This window comes from Thermobia domestica, chromosome 1, assembly GCF_964235325.1.
Source record: "Thermobia domestica chromosome 1, izTheDome1.hap1.1, whole genome shotgun sequence".
Taxonomy (NCBI): Eukaryota; Metazoa; Arthropoda; class Insecta; order Zygentoma; family Lepismatidae; genus Thermobia; species Thermobia domestica.
This window is the reverse complement of record NC_137454.1, coordinates 361,175,649-361,199,138: the sequence shown is the minus strand read 5'-3', so window position 1 is coordinate 361,199,138 and position 23,490 is coordinate 361,175,649. Positions and strand designations below refer to the sequence as shown.

General features: G+C 37.5%; 1 protein-coding gene across 2 annotated transcripts in view; it reads left to right on the top strand.

Annotated features, from left to right (window-relative positions):
• SIDL (SIDL trafficking protein particle complex subunit 10) overlaps nt 1-23,490 on the top strand; it is a 99,082-nt gene that overhangs the window by 62,843 nt on the left and 12,749 nt on the right. For both annotated transcript variants that reach the window (XM_081730547.1, XM_081730539.1), the window contains exons 13-19: nt 805-931; nt 5,587-5,799; nt 7,736-7,921; nt 11,741-11,965; nt 18,457-18,639; nt 19,833-20,010; nt 20,582-20,716. In XM_081730547.1, the coding sequence (XP_081586673.1) occupies nt 805-931; nt 5,587-5,799; nt 7,736-7,921; nt 11,741-11,965; nt 18,457-18,639; nt 19,833-20,010; nt 20,582-20,716 (1,247 nt within the window). The remainder of the gene's footprint in view (nt 1-804; nt 932-5,586; nt 5,800-7,735; nt 7,922-11,740; nt 11,966-18,456; nt 18,640-19,832; nt 20,011-20,581; nt 20,717-23,490) is intronic.

The window sequence follows — 23,490 nt, the reverse complement described above, 5'->3', positions numbered from 1 at the left end:
TGGAACTAGTGTATGACGGTTGCAGTTGTTCATCACTATCAAGATGCTTATTGAACAGGAAATTCTTGAGGTGTAAGAAGATATGAAAATTGCTTGGAGCAAGATCCGGTTTATACGATGGTCAAACACGTCCCTATGGAACAACTGCAAAAATTGGTTGTCGCAATTTCAAGAACAATTAGCAAAAATTTTCTTGCTAATTTATAGAAGGAGTGAAAAATTGCTATTACGATGCGTTAACCATTACGGTACCCAGTTCGCTTCCCAGAACAGCCACACATCGTTTCTCGAAGTCGGTGCTCTTTACTTAGGTCAATGGTTTGTACCACAACCTAGCTGTTGTGCTAGGACAAGGACAGAAGGAGCACGGACATCAAGAGTGAAAAGGTGTATGGCTGTTCTGGGAAGCGAACTAGGTAGTGTAGTGGTTAACGCATCGGCATGGCATGTCGAAGATCCCGGGTTCGAGTCCTGGTCCAGGTATCTACATTTACACTTTTTGTATATCATTGAATTCACACCTACAGAAGATTTGATATGTAAAAAAAATATGTTGTTTCCTCCTCTCGTTAATAAATAATTTTTCGCTAATTATTTTCTAATGAATTTTTGAATGCAATATTTCCAGCGCGTAAGGAAATTCTGAATACTCACGTAAAGGCTTGTATTTAACAGAACCTTTGTCCGTGCATATTTCGCAGTTGCCTTGATGGCTATATGTTTTAATGTTTATAAAATAGTTCATAAGAAAAGCACGAAGCGTATATAATTCTGTAACTAAACTGATATATATGTCTTTTTTAGGCGTCAAGATAGTCATGGAAAATACCGGAAACAATCAACAGCATCAAAGAATGACTTCTCTCTTTCGCTTACTGCTGAAAATATTACCCTGGTTCCAGGGAAGAATCTTTTCAGTGTAAAAGCAAAGGTACGTTTTCATTACTATATATGAATAATTAGATAAATATATAAAAATAAAAATTGAGAAATATATTAATTGCTGATACTTCGTAACATTTAAGTTTCGTCCAATAATATATCATTGTCCACTATTTATTTGGGAAATCAGAGTTACAGTGTTAGATTATTCTTTTTCAAATGTAATTATTGGTTTTAAACTTGGTGCAAATTTGGTTTCAATGTATCTTGTTGTTTATTGAAACTTACTTCTTACAGGACTAGTTCCCGCACAGAACATGTTTTCTCGTGTAGGGGCCATATTGGTCTTCTACTTCAGGGGGGGGAGGGGATGTGAAGGTCAAGAATTACTTCTATCGATGTAATGTAGATTATTATTTTATGTCAGCTTGTGTTTCTACGTCATTTAAGCATGACATTTTTAGGGGAAGAACAAAAAATTTAAGAGAGGAAAAAAAAAAAAAACGAATGAAGTATACTCACGTTTTATTTTCAAGTGTTAAGAAACATCTTGTAAATGTTGTATCGATAATGATAAAAAGAATTACATGATAGTTTGCTACATGCTGATATTTATTGAGCTGAGCGAAGCGAAGCTCTTATACTCGGGTTAGCCGTTTGGTTGTCCGCGAACTCCTCCTAGACCGTTTGGCCGATCTCAAGAAAACTTAGCACGCTGATAGAGTATGTCGTGCTGAGTGACAACATAGGTCGAAATCAAAAATCCGATGTACCATCGAGGAATAATGACCGAAAAACGCTTCCTCCTAGACCGTTTGGCCGATCTCAAGAAAACTTAGCACGCTGATAGAGTATGTCGTGCTGAGTGACAACATAGGTCGAAATCAAAAATCCGATGTACCATCGAGAAATAATGACCGAAAAACGCTTCCTCCTAGACCGTTTGGCCGATCTCAAGAAAACTTAGCACGCTGATAGAGTATGTCGTGCTGAGTGACAACATAGGTCGAAATCAAAAATCCGATGTACCATCGAGGAATAATCACCGAAAAACGCTTGCATAGACTTAACATGGGGAAAAAGTTTTCACGCGATTTTTTTGTCAACAATTAAAAATGGCATTTATTATTGCATAATGGCCAGGAATGATTACGTAGTTTAAGCTCGCTCAGCTCATTTCATTGCAATCGGGTACATCCATTGCATTCCTAGTTACTTTTAATAATTATACGGGATTATTGTGACACTCTCTCTACAGTGTGACACTCAAGGTTGGAGATCACTGGTTCATATTTCAAAAAATGAAAAATAGTAACCAGAAAGTGATCGAGCTATTGCTCGATTATAGAGCATTATATGTATATAAAACTACATTTTCAGTTCAAATAATAAGATAGAAAAACTCTCAACGCCAATTTATTCCATTCAAGTGGAATCCATTCACTTTATTTTTTTTAAATATATATATGAAAATATTAGTACCAGAACACAGAGGAGTGTTAAAAATTTGAAATTGCCGCATTAGATACAATACATATTTTGTACATAGAGATTACTTAGTCCGTTAGTTATATGTAAACGTAGACTGTAAATTTTTATGTGCATGCCTACAAAAACAAACATAAATGAACGCTGAATTCGTATTAGAAAACTGTATCTCCCTATTTATTACCGTTTTGCTCTATTAGAATTAATATTGAAACCGGAAGTTGCAGATCTTCCTCATGGCTGTGTGATTAGCGTACGCGACTTGGAAACTCGGTTCAAATTCCAGTGGAGCTCGTGTGTTCGAATTCCACGTGGAAGTCCGTGTCTCATATAGTCTCAGTCTTGACAGGAAAGTCCATGTTCCATATGGCTTCAGTTCTGAAAGGGAAGTCCATGTTTCATATAGTCTCACTTCTGAAAGGGAAGTCCGTGTTTCATATAGCTTCAGTTTTGAAAGGGAAGTCCATGTTTTATATAGCCTCACTTCTGAAAAGGAAGTCCATGTTTCATATAGTCTCACTTCCGAAAGGGAAGTCCATGTTTCATATAGCCTCAGTTTTGAAAGGGAAGTCCGTGTTTCATATAGCCTCAGTTTTGAAAGGGAAGTCCATGTTTCATATAGCCTCACTTCTGAAAGGGAAGTCCGTGTTTCATATAGCTTCAGTTTTGAAAGGGAAGTCCATGTTTCATATAGTCTCACTTCTGAAAGGAAAGTCCATGTTTCATACAGCTTCAGTTTTGAAAGGGAAGTCCATGTTTCATATAGACTCACTTCTGAAAGGGAAGTTCATGTTTCATACAGCTTCAGTTTTGAAAGGGAAGTCCATGTTTCATATAGCTTCAGTTTAGAAAGGGAAGACCATGTTTCATATAGCCTCAGTTTTGAAAGGGAAGTCCCTAGTTCTGAAAGCGATGCTCAACTCCAAATCAAAGAACTAACGGAAGTTTCAGTGGATTTCAGTCACTTCCGGTTTTAGTAGAGCGATAAGGGCACACAAAGGGTTTTGTTGTGGATATGCTGAATCCACACGAAAAACCCATTTTCTTGCTTTTGCCGTGTTTTACATTGAAAAAAATACGGAAGATTTCTATCACCAGAGGTTGGAGTACAGGATAATGACGTAGATGGAATCTGTTCTCTAGGTGCTGAATCCATTATCAGAAAACTGTTTCTCGCTCTCTCTTACCATTTTGGCTTTGATGTGTCTCGACAGGCAGACCGATAAACGTAGCCGTTCCATCAGAGTTCGTATACTTGTGCATAACATAGTTTAACGCTCTCATAATTCATTGTACAATGTACCTGTTCACGTAATACACAAAGAGTGAAAAAGTGCATGACTAGACCGGGACACGAATCCGGGATCTTCGGTATAACGTGCCGATAAGTTAACCACCTACGCTACCCAGTCCGCTTCCACTGTGTCAAATTAAATTTAAATCGATTGTTTCTTCCTTTAACTAACTAACTAACTAACTCTATGGCCTATGGAACCCGGAGGTTCAGTGCCGCGTTCACAAAAGCTCTCCACTGACTTCTATCCTTAGCTAATTGGATCCAGTTTCTACTTTGTATTCCTATTTCTGCGAGATCCATCTTAATATTATCCTCCCATCTGCGCCTAGGTCTTCCTAATGGTCGTTTTCCTATGGGTCTACCAGTCAAGACTTTGAAAGCGTTTCTTCTTTCTTCCATTCTAGCTACATGACCTGCCCACCTAAGCCTCCTAGACTTGACGACCCTAACAATGTTGGTTTCTTCCTTTAGTTAATATAATGGTAATACACCGTTAGCGGTGTTCTAAACGTAGACACTGGATTTGTGCAAGAATAACAGCTAGGTTATGGTAGAAAACTGCGTGGTCTGAGTTGAAAAGCACTAAAGAATGGGAGAGTGTATGGCTGTTCTGGTACCGGACTGGGTAGCGTGGTGGTTAACGCATCGGCATGGTACGTCGAAGCTCCCAGGCTCGAGTCGCGGTCCAGTCATGTCCTTTTTCACTCTGTTATTATTTAATCCGCACCTACAGCGGATTTGGCGTATAAAAATAAGTATAAATTGATTGTTTCTTCTTTTCATTAATATATGATGTTTACCTTTTTGCCCAAAATTACAGAGAAGTTCCATGTGTTTGTAAATGGGCAAAATGTATACTTACGGCAGTTTTCCGTTTCAATTCCTCCGGTGTGGGAGACCCGGGTTCGATTCCCGGCGGGAGCTCATGTGGTTCGGATTCCACGTTAATCAGGAGGTCCACGTCTCATATAGCCTCGCTGCTGAAAGGGACGCTAAACTAAAATCAACTCAACTCAATTCGTCCGGTCTCTTTTCCCCTGACTCTTTACTCTAACTCTAATGATAACATGTATGCTGCATAGGGCGTAGTCATATTCAGGAACATATTTTGTGTTAGTCTTTGTCATTTTATATTCATGGGAACATAACGATTCCAGTAAATTACGTAGACTGATCACTAAAGACTGATCATCAGTGTTTATGAGGTGAATACAACAGCAAGGTACAGAAGACGAAACACGTCTGTGTAGTGGGAGAAGTGACGAATAGATCGAGTAAGTTTGAAGGCCATGACGTCAGAAGTGTGACCTTGGCAGCTGCTCAAACATGTAGCTTCAGTTTCGCATAAGGCAACATGGAAGTGACACGCGAAGAACAGTACAGAAATTCTGTTGACTATCTTGCAAAGATCAACGTTCCATGTGTATCCCATCCTCCATATAGCCCTGATTTAGCCAGTTGTGATTTCTTTCCTTTTCCAACTTTGAACAAACACCTCCAGGGACGGCGTTTCATATCTTCAGGGGCGGTGGGGAAAATTGCGGAGGCGATTTTGAAGGATCTGTCCAAAAATGGTTTCCATCATGTCTTTGATGACTGGTAAAACCGATGGGACAAGTGCATTTCATGTAATGGGGACTATTTTGAAAAAAACATCAACATTTGGAGGATTAGTACAGATAATTATGTGTTATTCATTTATGATCAATGCTTATTGAACAGCCCTCGTATTATAAAATATAAAATGCAGTGTGACAGTTTTTCTGAAAAGTCACTAAAAAAAACTGCATGTACACATTTTAATATCCAGAAAAGGTCTAATCCATTTCATTTCCTCTGTAGGCATAAATAAATTGACAATAGAAAAGGAGAGGCTTGGGTTCTGACTTTTTATTTATTTTGTGTTATTTTTTCTTCAGGCTGAAGAGAAAGGTTCGTATAAATTAGGACAGTTGTCTTTAATCGTGAGTGACTTGGAGTTTTTAACCGAGGTGATTACCCCTCATGTTACTTTTGAAGTGAAATCAGAACCGTCAGTTGTATCATTGAACAAAGGAGAAAAGGATCTTCTGGCTGGCTTAGAACAAGAAATGATTCTTTCCATTTCAACTGGAAGCTATCGTATCAACAAGGTAAGAATTTCCTTTACAAATAGGAACTTAATGACTAAAATAAGTAGATGTGTTAGCTGCACTCTGCGCTGCTTGTGTTACGAGTTTCAAACTAGCTTTATTTGTTCGAATGATTGCAAAATAGAAAAATTGTAGTACTAGCAAGCAACATGCAAAGTACTAAAGACATGACAAAATACTGAATATCCTCTCAGTTATTTTATTACAAATATAAAGAAAGAAACATTTGCATATTTAGAATACTTAATATTAGTCAATTGAGGTAATTTTTTTCATGCGTTACCTTGGTTTGTTGTGCAACCATTTTAGGGGGTGAGGATCAAGAAAATTTGGAAGTCAAAAAAAAATCCTAAATATATATAAGTGGGTCGTTCAAGGAAAAAAAATCCTTTTTTTTTTTTTTCGGAGAAAGTACGAGTCCGTTAATTTATATGAAAGTAGCAATGTGTTCCGTCTTTCCTTATCATTTACCACACAATGCAATGTTCGTGCGCGGTGCATGATTAGCATGAGTCATGCAGTAAGAAACGTCCCCTGGCCTATGGAGTAGCGAGTCATGGCGAAACAACGTGTGTTGGGTGTGTGGAGTAAAGAAGAGATTTGTTCTATGATCGGTATGGGTGGGCAAACGGTCTTAATCCTATCGACATCCTCAGAAAGCTGGTTGTTGTTTATGGAGATGCAAATTAGCCGAAGGTGGTGAAAATTGTTCTCTGAAGGACGAACAAGTATATTTGATAAAGATCGAACCGATGGTCTATCTGGTCAATGACGCAACGTTGGTTGACAAAGTGAATGCACTGGTGTTGTCCAACTGAAGAATGAAAGTTTGTGAAGCAGCCGCTAATTTGAACATTTCCGTCGGGACTGCACACAGTACCACCCCTGTAACACTGGGATACGCGAAGGTTTCATCCCGTTGGATTCCACAATAACTCACTGAACAACATCGCAAAACTCGTATGGCCTGTTTCCTGGATTCTATGACATGGTACCACAGTGAAGCGAACAACTTTTTCTGCTCTATTCTGACTCATTATATCATATTCGTTCATCACTGCACCAGAATTCAAGCGGACGTCGATGGAATAGAGACACTCTACGTCTCCTATGAGGAAGAAGTTCAAGGTTCAACCATCTTGGGATTCCAAGGAAATAGTGCTCACAGAGTTTTTGAAGAAAGGGAAAACAGTCAATACTACACGTTACTGCCAAACACTGGAGAAAGTGTAAAACACAATTCACTGCAAACGTCCTGGACTCTCTTGCTGGTGTCATTCTTCTGGATGACAATGGCCGTCCTCATTTGGCAGCACTAATACAGGGTAAACTTCGGTAAGCGAAATGGGAAAAGTTACCACACACACCCCTACAGCTCTGACTTGGCCCCAAGTGACTTTCACTTCTTTCCTGAACTGAAGTCGCAGCTGCAGATTCAATGTTTTCAGAATCATTTGGAAATTCAGACAACTATGAAAAGGGCTCTTCAGTCTCTGGATCTCGACTTCTTTGCAGATATTTTTCAAAAACTCGTGCAACGATGGGACAAATGCTTGTGCTGCCTTGGAGATTACGTTGAAAAGTAAAAAAAGACTTAGTGCAACTTGATTTTTGTCTGTACCTTAAGAAATAAGTTTTAGGCAACATAGAGAAACTTTTTCCTTGAACGACCCACGTATATACCGCTTTATGTCTCCCTGGTATTATTTATCCGACAATATTGTACGGCAACAATCTTATTTGCCATAAATTTAATTATTGACTAGATGTTGAATTTCATAGCAACTTCTGAAACAAATTTCAAATCCGTACATAAATACATTGTTATTTCAAGAATAGAATTAGAACTCCATAGAATGGTGCGTTTTCTATTTGCTGCTGAAAAGATTTTTACATAACTGTATTTGTTAATAGCAAAGAAACTGTTATGTTTCAGGATACACTGCTCAAGATGCGAACTACACGAGGTTTGCAGGTGCAGATGAAGTCTAATTCTGGTCCTCTTGCCCAGGAAATTGAAATACCTTTACCGGAAACCGAGCCATTCCAGACTGTTTGTATTCCGGTGCGTATATTGGCAGAATTACCACCGCAGAAGGATGCTAGCACTATCGCGCACAAGGTAAGTAAGCCTTTAGTAACATTATATTAATATTGGCTTGAGTTTATAATGTTGGGCAAAGGACACAGTACTTCAATAGTTTTGTTTACCTTTCCACTTAACGTGTCGTGAACATTTTCCTTATAGACTGAATTTTCAATACTCAGTAAGTGAAAGAAACATAAGTAAAACCTAATTAACCACTGGTATGACAGCCCTTATGGGCGGTAGCGACGAACATGTGGTCAGCATGGTGCGTCGCCCTATCTCTACAGTCATATTAGGAGCTTTCTAGACCTAGTGGTCGTCACAGCTTATATTCACGTGTCTCCCCAGTTCGCCTCACGACGTTGGATGGACGCTGAAAAGTGAGAAGCATCGAACCCGGAACCACGCGGACGTAAGTCCTACGGTGTAACCACAAGACTACGGTGTATCCTAAAGAGACAGAAGTGCTTGTGTAAAAATTCAGTTCACGTCTTATGTGTTGGGTGAGATTTCACTAGAATTATCCGATTTACGCAAAAGTTGGTTATTCCTTCGTCTTGCAAAAAAGTCATCAGTATGTCGTAATGTGTATCGGTTCTTATTGACAATTCATTATAGATAATCCTGTGTTATTACAGTATATCGGTTTCAGTTATTACTCTAGCTACCATTATAAAAATATTTACCGAGTTGCCTACTATTTATTTGAACTATATATCTAATAAGTACTTTCCAAACTTCTGTGTTTCTCTTTTATTGTCCACTCTTGTAGAACTTATAAGGATACAACATGTAGTACCATCGTACAACTACACCTTCATGTACTTGACTTGTCATGTGGCAACCCTCTTATTGTTGCACACACCTCATCTAAATGCTTTATACATACCAAGTATGTCCACCACATAGCTTCTTACCACATCTCTCTACATACATATTATTTTTACTTAAATGATACTGTGCTTCATTATATTACCTTTCTTAATTACTGTTTAATCAAGATGGACATACTCGAACACCAATGTCCATCCAATACTCTCAATATTGGGTCACAGCCCAAACCTCCACATGTATATACGAGGAGTATCCGAAAGTTTTAATTATCAATATGAAAGAAAAATATATACAATACTCACTGTAATTGATCAAAGTTAGTTCTTTTCCACTACTTTCCCTGCAGAGTCACACATTTTCTCCAACATTTCTTCACCTTTTTCAAGCCCTCTTTGTAGAAGTCCTCCGATTTGCTCGAAAACCACTGTTCCACTTCGAAAATGATATTTTCTCTGTCGTCAAATCGTCGACCACGAAGTGGTTTCATCATCTCGGGAAAGAGAAAGAATTGACTTGGCGCAAGATCAGGCGAATAAGGTGGATGGGGCAAAAGTTCATAGCTAACCGGTGGGTCTTGCTTCGAGTTTGCTTCTGAAGAGGTGTCAACAAGCAAGGAACCCATCGTCCAGATACTTTATTCATGTGCAGTTCCTCATGAATAATCCTCCACGCATATCCGTAACTTAGTCCAGTCTCCGCCATCACTATTTCCATGATGGGATTTTCTGTCTTCGAGGGCAACGGCCTCCACTTTCTTCACCATGGCTAGATCATCTTTGATTGAGAGTCTCCCCGCTCGTGGCCCGCTTGTGAGGAACATGTGATCACTTTGGAAGTACCGCTTCCACCTCACAACCGTGTCATATGATGGACTTTCATCCCCATAGACGGCATTCATTTTGTCGTGGATTCGGCGTGCGTCGTTGCCCTTCAAGTGGAGGAATTTTATGACACTTCGGGCTTCAGTTTTGTTCATCATACTGGTTGATGCCTTCTACAGGCAGTGGAAAGAAAAATACGTTAGACATATATTTGATATTTGCTCATATATGCATAGAAATTACACTGATTATATACAAAAATTTTCATATAAATATCTATATAACTTCTTTATGATAATTAAAACTTTTGGTTACCCTCTCGTATTATAAAGTATAGGAAGACGGAAAGATAGATTAAGGAAATGAACACAGAAAGTGAATAACACTACATCAGACTATAAGTCAAAGTATCAGTGACGTAACTAGGGAAGGAGGGCAAATGAAGCTTGTGTCCCGGCCGCCGGACTGGAAGGGCGCAAAATTGGACAAATATTTGGGGAAAGCGTTTTGGTTTGATTTGTTAGGGGGCGCTAAGGGGAATTCTTGCCCCAGGCGACAACTAGCGTAGTTGCTTCGCTGAGTATTTTTGTAGTTTGTTCTACTTTACTTTTCTTCATTACTACCAACAAATAGTGAACTTAACCTTCGGTTCTAGGTATCCTGGTTCCATCTCAGGCCAAGCGAGTTTGTGGTGGACAACATGTGTTCGTTGGTTTTCTCTGGGTTCTTCCGTTTTGTCTCACATTATCGTTCTTCAAATTTACACCAATTCTACCACTATTGTTCTACAAAACTTATATATTCATAATTTACAATCTTCTTTTTTTATTTATTTATTTTGGTAGTATATTTTGGTAATTATTAAAATAATTAGCATGCTAAAACGATAAAGGAACCTTACATCATTCATAGCATATTAAAAAGGAGAAAAAGATTAAAAAAAAAAAAAAAAGTCTGTAAAATGATTATGGTTTAGACAAGTCAAGTGGCATACCAGCCTCCACTGTCAGGGCTTTACTTAGAATAAGAGACGAATAAAATATGAACTGGAAAGATTTAACAAGGCAAGGAAAACAGGAGAGACTACCGGTAAGTAACTAAGAGAGTGAAAAGTCAGAAAACAAAGAATAATTACACTCTTAAAAAATATCCATAAATTTGTTGAAAAATATTTACAATCTTCTACCTTTCCGTTGACAACTATTTCCTTAGTGCCCATCAGAGCGATGCGTGATGAGTGTCCATCGTCAAATCATAATATGATTACAGATCTTTTTCTGTCTTCAGCGTATTATGCTACTTGCATAATTATCATTTTTAACACACTCTTGAAAACAGATATCTATATCTACAGAGTACGGCAGAACCAACTAAGCAGTTTTAAGGAGCAATAAAAAGCAAATCTGGATATAGAGAGAAAAAAATGTTTTTATTTTCTAAATTAGTACAGTAAACCATTCTACATTCATTTACTTTTGAAAATAATGTCATAAAGATGGCGGCCGTTAGCATCAATACATTGTTGTAGACTATCCCTGAAGTTTCGAGCAGCTCTTGAACACATATCGCGGAGTATGGCATTCACTTCGTCAATAATCCGCTGTTTTAACCCTGGTAGGGTGTGAGGGCGGCTTTTGAAAACCTTTTCCTTCAGATATCCCCACAGAAAGTAGTCACAAATGCTCAAATCTGATGACCGCGCAGGCCACCCGACATCACCCCTCAAAGAGACAAGGCGTCCCGGAAACGCGATCAAAGATCTGTTGTTTTCATAATAACCGCGAACGGCAAAACCACGATGTGCACCGGTCCAGACCATATTAGCTACTAAAATGGGGTCAACGACTGAACAAAGGCAGACCACTACAACTGCCTACCCCCACCACAGCTCTCGCGATAATCGTTAGAAACTGCTTAGTCGGTTCTGCCGCATCCTGGATTTGATGGTATATGTTCATTTTCCAATACCATATTTTTCTAATCCATTTTTCTCCTTGTTACCTTACCACTGAAGATGGAACTAGCTTGTTGTTCCGATACATCTGGAGAATATTTAGTTTTTTCACGTGAGGATATATTGGTAAGTAACCAATTTTTCTTTTAATTTGAATCATTCTCTCATGCGCCTACATAATTTTAAGTGTTTCATACGTTCTTTGACTGTATTGACTAATCTCTACTTTTCCATTTAAAATAGGTGACACTTCAATGTCCATGGCTGTCAGAAGAAAAGAACATAGTGTTAAATTTTCTGCCACCATTTCTATCATCATTCCGTTTACACACTGCACATACTCGTAAATTCGTGCAAATATTAGTAGCTGGCTTGAATCCTCAGATGCTTGAATTCCAAAAACCAGAACTTACAGTCTCCAGTTCGGAAGTGATAGGTGTTCCGTTAAATCCTGCAGACCAGAAACTGGTAAGCGAAATAATGAGTTAAAAAAGAAAAGTTTTAATTTAGAATAGTAAACAATAGAAATTACTTCATACTCATCGCAATGATTGTGAAAACTAAGGAACGTTTTCGAGAATCACGGTCCTCGTTATCAGTCTCTGTTTAAGTGTGAAAATAGGTTAAAAAGCGGTATAAAAATATTTGAAAAAGGTAAAGGAATAAAAAGGTAATTCGAAGCAGTTTCACAATTTCACGTCACATAAGACTATTAAAATAAACCATCGTTGATCACTGTAGAGCTAGTTACTGTCCATTGTTGTTATTCTTATTTCTTTCCTAATGGCAGCAGTATGTGGTAACAAAAATTTTAAGAATGATAAAAAAAAAAAAAAAAAAAAAAAAAAAAAAGGAAAAGATTGCGATCTTGGCCAATAATTAGTAATAATTAGTAGTAGTTTTTGGATCAGGGGTCACAAAGTTTTTGAACGAACCCTAAATCGAGTTTTCGTATTTTTTAAGGAATAAGCATATCATATTGAGTTAAGTGATAGTTTGGATTTGGTTACACTATATGTAGTTTCCTAGATATAATGCGTACAAGGAAATTTTTGATTGAAATATGATGAATCTTTTGATCCAAAATTGGATAAGGAGCTTCAAAATTTTTGAATGGTCGCTAAATCAAGTTTCCGTAATTTTTTACGGAATAAGGACATCATACTGAGATAGATGATAGTTTGGGATTGGCTACTCTGTATGTAGTTCTCCAGAGCCTACAAGAAAATTCTTGACTGAAATATGTTGGATCTTTTGATCCAAAAAAATCGCTTCATATGGAGTTAATTTCATTTTCGTTCAGATTGAGAGCAAGGTTTAATTTGTGAATGTAAAAAGAACTTATTAATTTTGTGTTGAATCATAGTTTTTGCTTTCATCATTAAACACACATTAGCAATGCTCTGTTTGCTTTTCCTAAGATGTAATGTCAGTCCAATCCAATTTCTTAATCATTGCATTGAGTAAGATGCATTTTCTGTTGTGACTTATCAACACTCGAACCTATACTGTTGAAGCTTTCATTTAGTTTGTAATAGGCGCCATATTTGAGACACAGAAGTGAGGGGTCGTCAAAGCATGTTGAGGTAAGGGTAAATTTTCAGTGGTGCCCTACAGGAGACCTACAAAAATCATTAACCTGTTTCGAGACAAAATTTACACACTTAGACTGTTTTCCTTAATTGTCTCGTATTAGCTGCTTTTTGGAGAAATATCTGGAAGATTGAGCTTTAATTGTTGATTTGTGGCGGGCGCGGTGGCTCAGTGGTAGAGCGTTCACCTCCAGTGCTTGGGATCCCTGGTTCGATCCCAGCTTGCACCGTGTGGACATTGTGGTGGACAAACACCGTGCTCGTGGGTTTTCTCGGGGTTCTCCCGTTTCCTACCACTTTTTTCATTCCATCATTTCACTCATCTCTCATCATCACCGTCTCCTTTAACCTAACCGGCATAACTGAGGGATGTAAAACTTAAAGATTTCATTTTTAATTGTTGATTTCACCCTCGTTTAAAGTCCTTCCTAAATGAATACCAATAGCATCTTCAGGGTACATGCTGTGTAAGATAAATGAGCTCACCTTTGTATCACAAGGTTTTCTTGTCTATTTATTGGTTGGCGGGAGCTCATGTGATCGGATTCCACGTTAAGCTGTAGGTTCATGTTTCGTGTAACCTCAATGCTGAAAGTGGCGGTTCAGCGTTGAGGCGGTAAAACTCGTATTCAGTCCATTTATTGATTAGTTTCGATATCGCTATGAAGATCCAAATTATTGATCCTCCATTAATAAAAAGAAAACTCGGTGGTGCAAACGTAAGGCGATTGTCCTTCCTAAATATTTATTTTCTCTCTCTTGGAAAAGATAGAAAATTCGTACGCACATTTTCGAGATAAAATTTATACTTACGTCTGAAATTCACATTTTTTTTTAAAAAAATATATGCTTGTAATGGGTGAATATGTATTAAATTCATTAATTATTAATTACTTAAAGACACAAACGTTCTTTTCGCTATAGATATTTTTATTTTGAAGTGTTTCAAGGCTGTTGTTACATGTAGGTGCAAGAAACAGAAAAGGGATGATGACATGTTTTAAATTCTTTTTCAAGTCCTTCGCTTATATCTATCACTAAGTCTGTAAAAGTGGAAGTTTCTTTCAATGGTTAGAACATTTTAGGAGGGTTGTTAGAAAAGTTCTAAGCGTACCTGTGAACGGAGCAGCAGAATGGTGTTCTTCGATGTTACTTTTCAACATAGTCCCCTGACAAGTCAACACATTTTGCCCGTCAATATTCAAGTGCGTTAATACCGCTGGTAAAAAATGATTTGTCCAAGGCATGTAAAATATTTCATCTACGGCATACATATCATCATCATCAGTGTCAAAATGAGCATCTTCCAACTTCTTTTTGAGCTTTGGAAAGAGATGAAAACGCCAAATCAGGCGTATAAGGTGGGTGGGAAACCAATCCGTAGCCACAATAGTAAATTACTGCCATTGTGGTGATTGACTTGTGGCTAGAAGCAGTATCTTGATGGAGAAGCACAGCTGCTTTCAGCTTTCCACGACGCTTCTGGCGAGTGTTATTACTAAAGACAGGAAGTTATGGCAAAATAAAACACCAAAAATGACAGGCAGAAATAAGCATATTCGTTTAGTTAAAAAACGTTCGTCTTAGTTAAAAAATATCTAATAACTACGCAGATTACTAAAATAAATAGCAAAATAATGATGAATAAAATGATCATTGCAAGTATCACTAATTTCATTAATGATCTTGAAATTATAAGAAAACAGGACACGTCAAATTAAAAAAAAAAAAAAGTACATAGTACATAAATAACATATTAGCATTTTTTTAGCACAAGAAAAGCTTAATAGAAATAAAATTATGTGTGCGTCTATGAAAAAGAAACGTCTAAAAAATGAGGAGAGATAAGCCTACCTTGGCTCTTGAGAAAGCAGTTCTGCTACACAGCAGATAGTTCACTTCTTGTTGCATAAAATAACAAGAAGTATTTTGTTTTAAATTTCCACCGTAAGATTATGTCTCCTGTCTGTTAAGATTTGTTGGAGACGTGAAAACTACCTTTTAACATCTACCGATCTGAGAGAAGCATATTTAAAACACGCGACAACAATGGATCCAAACCCACATCAACCGTGCTGTCACCATCCAAAACTTTGGCATAGTGAGAGAAGAGCAATAATTCACAGAACAGCACCAAGAAACAAACAAACCTGAATTCCTTTAACTGAAGAAATCATTTGTCATCGCAGCATCTGCTACCTTTTATTCTTTCCAGGAATTTGTGGGACTCAGTTGGTCAATAGTATGGTGATTCAGCCCCTGGGGCGAACCAGCTAGAAGCCTAAAATTCCTCATCTCACTAAATGACAATGCGTTCCGTTCTATTAGTGAGCAACATGACATGCCTTTCCTGTTGCAAGGAAAAAATTAAAAGAAACAATCAAGTAATGGTGAATTTGGCAGTTAATTTAAGAAATGGCATTTATCAAAGATTTTTCTTAAAAATGGCAAAATATGGCATTTTGCAATAACTTCCGCTCTTTAGTTATCACGCAGCTATCATTCAAGACCTGCATAGTACTTCCTAGTCACTGTTCGCCCCTTTGGAAGATAATCCACCATCATTATCCCTTTCGAATCCCAGAAAACTGTAGTCATTACTTTTCCAGCTGCGGGCACTGACTTCTTCGGAGGGGAGATGACGAGTGATTCCACTGCTTGGAACTTTGTTTGGACTCTGTTAGGTAATTGTGGACCCAGGTCTCATCTGCTGTTATGTGCGAAAGGCATCTGGATTTGTCCGGAAGTGATGAAGATTGTCTCTTGAGATATTGGTGAACTTTTGCTCAGATGTCAAAAGTTTCGGCACCTATTTTGCGGAAACCTTGCGCATTCCCAGATGCTGGGTAATAATTCGGTGAACGCTTGCAGTAGATAAGTCCACTGTCTCAGCAATCTACCTGATGGTCGTTCACCTATCATTCATGATGGTTTCATGCACTTTATCAGTGTTCTTCTGAGTTAGTGCTTCTACGGGACTTCTTGATCGAATGTCATATTCAGTGGAGGTTCTCCCCTCTTAAATTCGTCTGCCCATTTCTTCACTGTGGCATATGAAGATGCACCATCACCTAAAGTAACAGCTTATGTCAGCGTGGATCTCCTGCGGCTTTAAACCTTTCTTCTGGAGATATTCAATAACAGCTCTCGCCTTCAATTTCTCCATTTAGTCACACTTTGCTCACTCCTGTGTTCTGGACCTATAACAACAGAATAAAAGTCGATATTAATACCAAATTTGATATAACAGGTTCAATAAATACGACCTAAATTATTACATATTTAGTTCCGATATTTCTTGGTTAGGCTTAGAATTTATGTAACAACCCTCGTAAAATGTAAAATGTACAGAGAAATGTTATTACGGAAATCTTAATTTTAAATATTAACACTAATAATGTAAACACATGCAAAAAGGAAAGAAACAAGAAAAGTAAAAAAAAGAGCATACGCGATTTTGGCACGAAAGACCCAGGTTCGATTTCCGATGAGAGCTCACGTGGCTCGTTCCCACGTTAAGCTGTAGGACTATATCTCATATAGCCTCGCTGCTGAAAGGGACGCGGAACTCCAACCAACCAGAATCAAATCTGTGTACTGATCCAAATTATTATTATTATTATTATTATTATTATTATTATTATTATTATTATTATATTATTATTATTATTATTATTATTATTATTATTATTATTATTATTATTATTATTATTATTATTATTATTGTATTGTTGTATTATTATTATTGTTGTAGGTTTGGACCTGGAAATGTTTCTTCCACGTTTCTCGATTTCAGCTTCCTCTTTTAACTCCCAACATTTTCTTCCATTTTTTTAAAAATCATTGATCAGTTGTGTTCTACCTACTTTATGCTTTCCTTCAATTTTTCCTTCCATGGCAGTAAGAAGACAATTTTTTCGCAAGAAATGTCCAATCCAATTGACCTTCTTGCGAAGGATCCTGGCTAGAAACGTCCTCATCTCTCCTATCCGTTTTAAATCATCTTCATTTGTTACTCTCTCTCTCTATGTGTCCATTTTATCTTCTTCATCTTCCTCCAGCAGTCCAAAGAGATAGTGAAAAAGAGTCTACATGATGAAGACGGCATTGCAGTAGGGGATAGAATAATTAGATGTATAAGATTTGCAGACAATATGGCGCTTGTTGCAGAATCTGAAAAGAAAATCAATAAAATGTTAGAAAAAATGAGAAAGGGCTTTGAAGAATATGGGATGAAAATAAATGTTAGAAAGACAAAAGCCATGGTGATTGGAACGAAGGGTCTGTGTCAAATATAAAAGTGGGAGGGGAGAAAATAGAACAAGTGAATAGTTTTCGATATTTGTATAATATTCTTAGTAATGACATGAAGTGCGAACGTGAAATAAAAGCAAGGGTAGGAATGGCGAAAGAAGCCTTTAGGAGGAAGAAAAATCTGTTTTGTGGGACCTTGAATAAAAAGTTGAAAAAAAAGACTTATAAAATACTTCGTGTGGACTGTATAGGGCGGAGACATGGACATTACGTAAAAGTGATGAAAAACGTAATGTGGGTGTGGAGAAGAATGCAAATAATTAGTTAAGTCGAGCGGAAAACTAATGAGAGGGTGTTAGAAATGGTGGGGGTGAAAAGAACATTCTTGGATATTATTGAGAAGAGGAAATGAAACTGGTTGGGACATTGCCTGAGAAGAAATTGTATCATGAGGGACGTGCTAGAGGGTATGGTGGCAGGAGAGAGGAAGGGGGTGAAGGAGGCTACAATTAATGGACAATATAAAAATAGAGATATCATATGTGAAGACGAAGAGGTTAGCGGAAGACCGTGGAGCATGGAAGCTTCTCAGTTGCTGCAAGTGACCTGCTAATAATGCAGAATACCTATGATGAATTTTCCTTCAACACCCCATTCGAAGCTCTCTAAATATTTCTTTTCTAACTTCCGTAGTGTCCAAGTCTCTGAACCATACAATTCAATGCACCATATATAGCCTTGACCAACACCTTCCTTAGTCCAGTATTAAGCCTGGTAGTTAAGAGTGATCTCTTGGTGTTGAATGATTTTTTGGCTATGGCAATTCTTGACCTGATCTCTTTGATGCAGTAAGCGTCTCTCGTCGAAATACTTCCCAGGTACTTAAAATTATCGACCTCTTCAAGGTCTCTTTGTTCTACTCTGACCCATAAGGGTGCGTTTCCACGGGATATTCTCATGACTTTTTCCATTTTTCAATGTTGATTTCCATTCCATATCGTTTCCGAGTGTTAATTATTTTGTCAGTCATTTCCTGTAGTCCTTCTGATGTCAGTATTTTATTTGAACTATAATAAGAAATTTCATTTACATTATTTATTTATATATTTCCAGGTCGTTACAAATAATATGAATGTTTCGTACATGTGGGAATTGAAAGTGGAGAAAATGGAAGAAACGCCTCTGATTAAAACAGAATTCACTATTCAATATAGACCGAAAGATGGCTTGGAAGATGACGCAGAAGATGAACCGTGGAAAATATATAAGTGTACATTCGACGTCCATGACTACAAGGTAGGTTGTGTAGCTACTTGTTATATCAATATGCTGTATACACGTTAGAAAATGTATAGAAGATCTAGTGTAGGAGTAATTTATTATCGATTTTTGTCTTGTAGCCTTATCTGCATAGTTTCCTGCTTCCAGCTTAGACTGTTTGGTTGAGTTCAATGAACTCAAATGAAATTTTACAGGAGCTGATTGTAGTTTTTTAAAGACTCTATAAATCAGGAATTTCAGTTATATTAATTGTGGAGGGGGGGGGACAGTGGTAGAGCGCTTACCTCTGGTACATGAGGTCTCTGGTTCAATCTCCGACCAAGTAAGTTTGTGGACAACATCCTGTCCCTGGATTTTGTCAGGGTACTCCTGCTTCCTTCCACTTTTTCATTCCACCAATTCTTCCATCATCATTCACGTGCCTTAATCATAGCCTCCCTTAGCCAAAAGGGTATAGTCGTGGGACGTTAAATTGAAATATTTAATTTTTTTAGTGTTGATCGCTATAGAGTAAAAACGATAATAGATAGTTCCCGGAGGGAGCTCATGTGGTTCGGATTCCACGTTAATTAGTAGGTCCAAATCTCATATAGCCTCGCTGCTGAACAGGACGTTAAACTCAAAATCAACTCATAATAGATAGCGAGAAGCGTGTTTCTGCAATCAATTAAATGCCTCAATATATTCCATCTCAACTTTAATTTCTCTACTGAAACAGAAATCTACAACTTCCAGTTTCAATATTAAGAGAGAAAATATCACGCTGTGCAAAACCAATCTTCTTCACATTACGTACACGTGACACTGCTACTTCTTTTATTATGTAATCCTCTCAAACTTGGAATTTAAATCAAAGTTCGGCTCAAACCTCTTGACGTCTGTCGAGAGCCAATGATGTGCAGGTGCGACGTTGCCGGATTTCGATTACTTTCGTGTACAGGCATAACGAAACATTAACGCGAGAAATTAATATATTGAAACACAAATTCGTTTTTACATGTTTATTAATGCTATAGTGACATATATCATAAGGGTTCTCCTTTGAAATTACTTTATCCTAATCCAGGTACTAAGCTATTAGAGAACGTCGCCCAACTTGTATTGGATATTGTGAAAAAGAGGACACGCCTTAAACGTCAGGAGGTTTGAGTCGGACTGTAAAATGTAATGTTAATGTGCCTATTTTGATTTTAAATCTTTCTTTGTAGACTCTGTTTGTTGTACGCTCGCGTGTTGAGCCGAGCAAAGGAAATGAATTTTGTCGAGCAGGCACCATGTGTCATCTCCAGCTACAGGTCATCCAAGTAAATCCATCGTCTCATAGCTCTCTGATGTATGAAGTGTTGGCAGATCAAACTATGTGGGCTGTGTGTGGAAGAACTGCAGGTATGTTAGCTTCACATATTTACGTATATATGATTGTTCATGTTAACCATTGTTGGTTCCATTGCAAACTGGCTAACATGAATGTTTGTTTTCTACTTCCGTGTATGTCTTTTTTTAAAAATAATTTATATGTTTCCACTACTAACATAGTGTTTTCATCTGCATCAATTTTCACTTAATATTGACTTTCGTCAAATATGTAATTATTTATCAGTATACTTACATGAAAGACTTACTTCAGCACTTTACCAGATGCTACAAGAAGAATAATATTGCTGGTTTTCAGATGTTTAAAAGTAAATTTCTGACACACACACACACACACACACACATATATATATATATATATATATATATATATATATATATATATATATATATATATATATATATAAGGTAGAAACAAAATTTACTCAGTGTATTGACTTTTTAAAAATATTTAAAAATCGTTCGTCATTTTCTCTTCAAATGCTGCTAGCAAAGAGAAAACATGGCTTTCTGTTTTATGTTATGTGTCAAGAAGGGAGAGATACCAGAATTTCATCCTAATAGTTGTTCCATTTATGTGTAGGTGTAATATCATTGGATGGTGTAGAAAAACAGACAGTAACGCTAGATGTGATGCCGTTGATAGGTGGTTTTCTACCTCTTCCTTTGGTTCGACTGTCCAAATACATTCCTGCTGACCAGAAAACTCCAGGAAAAGGTACGTACAGAATATCCAATAGCGAGGAATTCATGGAGTAATATTTTAGTTTCTTATCTTTAAAATTAAATTAAGAATTCATGAGTTGTGTAGCACCGAACGTACAATCCGGTATATGAGAAGTTTATGGTAGAATAAAAAATCGAGTAGAAGAATTCAAATAGTTCTCATGTTATTAATGAACATGGAAAACAGCACCAGTATTTTGAAAGTTACGAAATATTACCATCTTCGATGTCTTACTTAACCCTTCGAAGATGAGTAGTTCAGATAGCTACCAGCACACAAAAAATGCAGAAAAATACATTTGCTTGCAATTTAAATTTCAGTAATTTAGGAAACATGTGTTTTACGTGATCTTCAAATCATCTCTACTCAAAGTTTCAGTGTTGACAATCGTGTGATGGTCACGCATGAACGCTTTTTCTGTGAAAAATAACTGGCGCTTGGGCGAAGGTACCAATATTGTTCTAATTTGAAAATACACTGGCAAAAACGTATTTAAGAGCATCCTGTATAACGTCTAATTCAAACTAAATTCAGACCACAGAGTTTATGTATTTATGTAAAGGATTGTGATCTTGTAGTGCGAATGTCCCAGCACACTGGATACCGTAGAGGGCAGGCTTATCTTAGTGTATGCTGCTAGTAATTTAAAGGTTGTCACAGACTGTGTGTGCAATGCTAGAACGAGAACGCCTATTGTGTAATTTAGTGGCTTTGAATGAGGCTATATTGTGGATCTGTGAGACCTCGGGTGGTCATTCTGCAGTATTGTGGATCTGTGAGACCTCGGGTGGCCATTCTGCAGAATTATCGTTGCTTGGAAAATGGTTCATCAGTGTTGTAGATGTCGTGAGTCAGAGTCCCACAGCAGACTTGTCGAGTGATTGCGCGACGCATCGAGGAGATCCCACACAGATGGCTCATTCGGGTTGCCCTTGACTCTCCATGTGAACGCACTAAGTAATGGATTATTGGAGACGAGTTATATATTGTCTCTTTCTTGTACGTCTACTTCTGACATTTGCTTATTATCGAGCTTTTGGTGATGTCGGGAGTGGTGTATGGTATTAAGCTATAAGTCATTTCTGTCTCGGCTGCAGTAACAATGATGTATATACCCATAGATATGAAGGTAAGCGGAAAACTCCAACATGTTTTTGCACTTACCGTACAGAGCCTACACGTGGCGTCTGGTATGGGAGCATTAAGCTACACATTCCACTACCCTCTGGTTTATTCAGAGGAGTATGAGTAGTGCGTCGTCGTAATGTCAATCTTGTCTCAAACCTTATCTAGACACTGGAAACCCGTCCTCCAGCAGGATAACGCGCGTCTCAGTATTGCCTGGACAACCCATCGAGCTCTAATCGGTATGCCTTTTACTCTGGCCTGCCAGGTCTCCGGGCCTAAACTCTATTGAGCATAGTAGGACTGTGAGCCGGTTCTGACTACGAGACGACCATCTAGCTACGCCATGATCTCCAGCGAATGTGGAATTCCACATTCCAGCATCTATGGCTTGCTGCCTACCCAAACAGCTGTTTACATATGCTATTAAGGCGGTTGTTGCGTGGTAGAACACCGTGTAATAACATGTCTAAGATATCCTGCTGGTTCCATATTAGGATCATTAACACGTATCATCATCAATCTAATTGTGTACTAGCTTGGATCAATGAGTTGTCATCTCAATATTTTAGACAGGTATCACGTCATGAAGTTTTTCGTACAATTAAGAACAAAAAGAAGTTTTTCAGCTGAAGGCAGAATTCACTTGTTTAAACTTTTTAATAATTAAGTCTAAGTTGAAATGTAGAATATTATTTTTTTTATTGTGTGTCCGAAGAAACTGAGTATTATTGTATAAAACTAATAATACCCTTTCAGATCATTTTACATTCAAGAAAATGAACTCCAGATTCAAAAGCTTAATTACTTCCTCGTTCTAAATCTAATACTCAAAACTGTTTTGATTTCTCAAAAGAACATCAAAATACATATTGTATAGTGATTAAGTGTCTACAATCTCAGTGATAATTTTTACAAGAAGGTCAGAGTGTATCGTATTTCAACTATGGTATCAAGTTTGTATTTTTATTATTTCTGCTTTGTATCCTACCGCACGTTTTGAAACGATAGTCTTTGTCTTTTATCCTTGAAGATGGTAGGCAGTTTTTGGTGACGTTATGCGAAGAAGTTCTCCTTTCTACTGAACTGTGTTACACTGTTTTCCTCTTACCTTAGGTGTATTCAGTACACATTCTTGCATGAAGTTAAAACGGATTTATCTGGAAATCCTTTGTAGTAAATTTCTTTCCAAGATTATGATCCCTGTGCCATTCTTTTCTTGATAACGAACGTCCCAGCAGAATAGTCCGTGACTTCTCTTCCATTGTACACTGCGATGAAAGCAGAACGAGAAAACGGTGTCATATCAACTTTGAAAAAACGAAAGATCCAAGAAACAGGTACTTAGCAACAACTTTTCATTGTTGTTATCTATTATTATTAAAATATAACTGAGTTAGTATTTCTCTGTTACCATTGTTGACACAGAAAATTCTATAATCAGAAGTATAGTATAAGCAGGCGTTTCAATGGCATACAGAACATAGCATCTTTGACATATACAAGGTATTTCGTAAATCAGTTCATTATTTGTAGAATTTCTTGGATAGTTATAGTGTACATTTTATAGGAATTTGAATGCCTTTCAAGCCACAGTAACGGTGTAACCAAAATGCGTCAGTAGATAGCATTAACAAAAA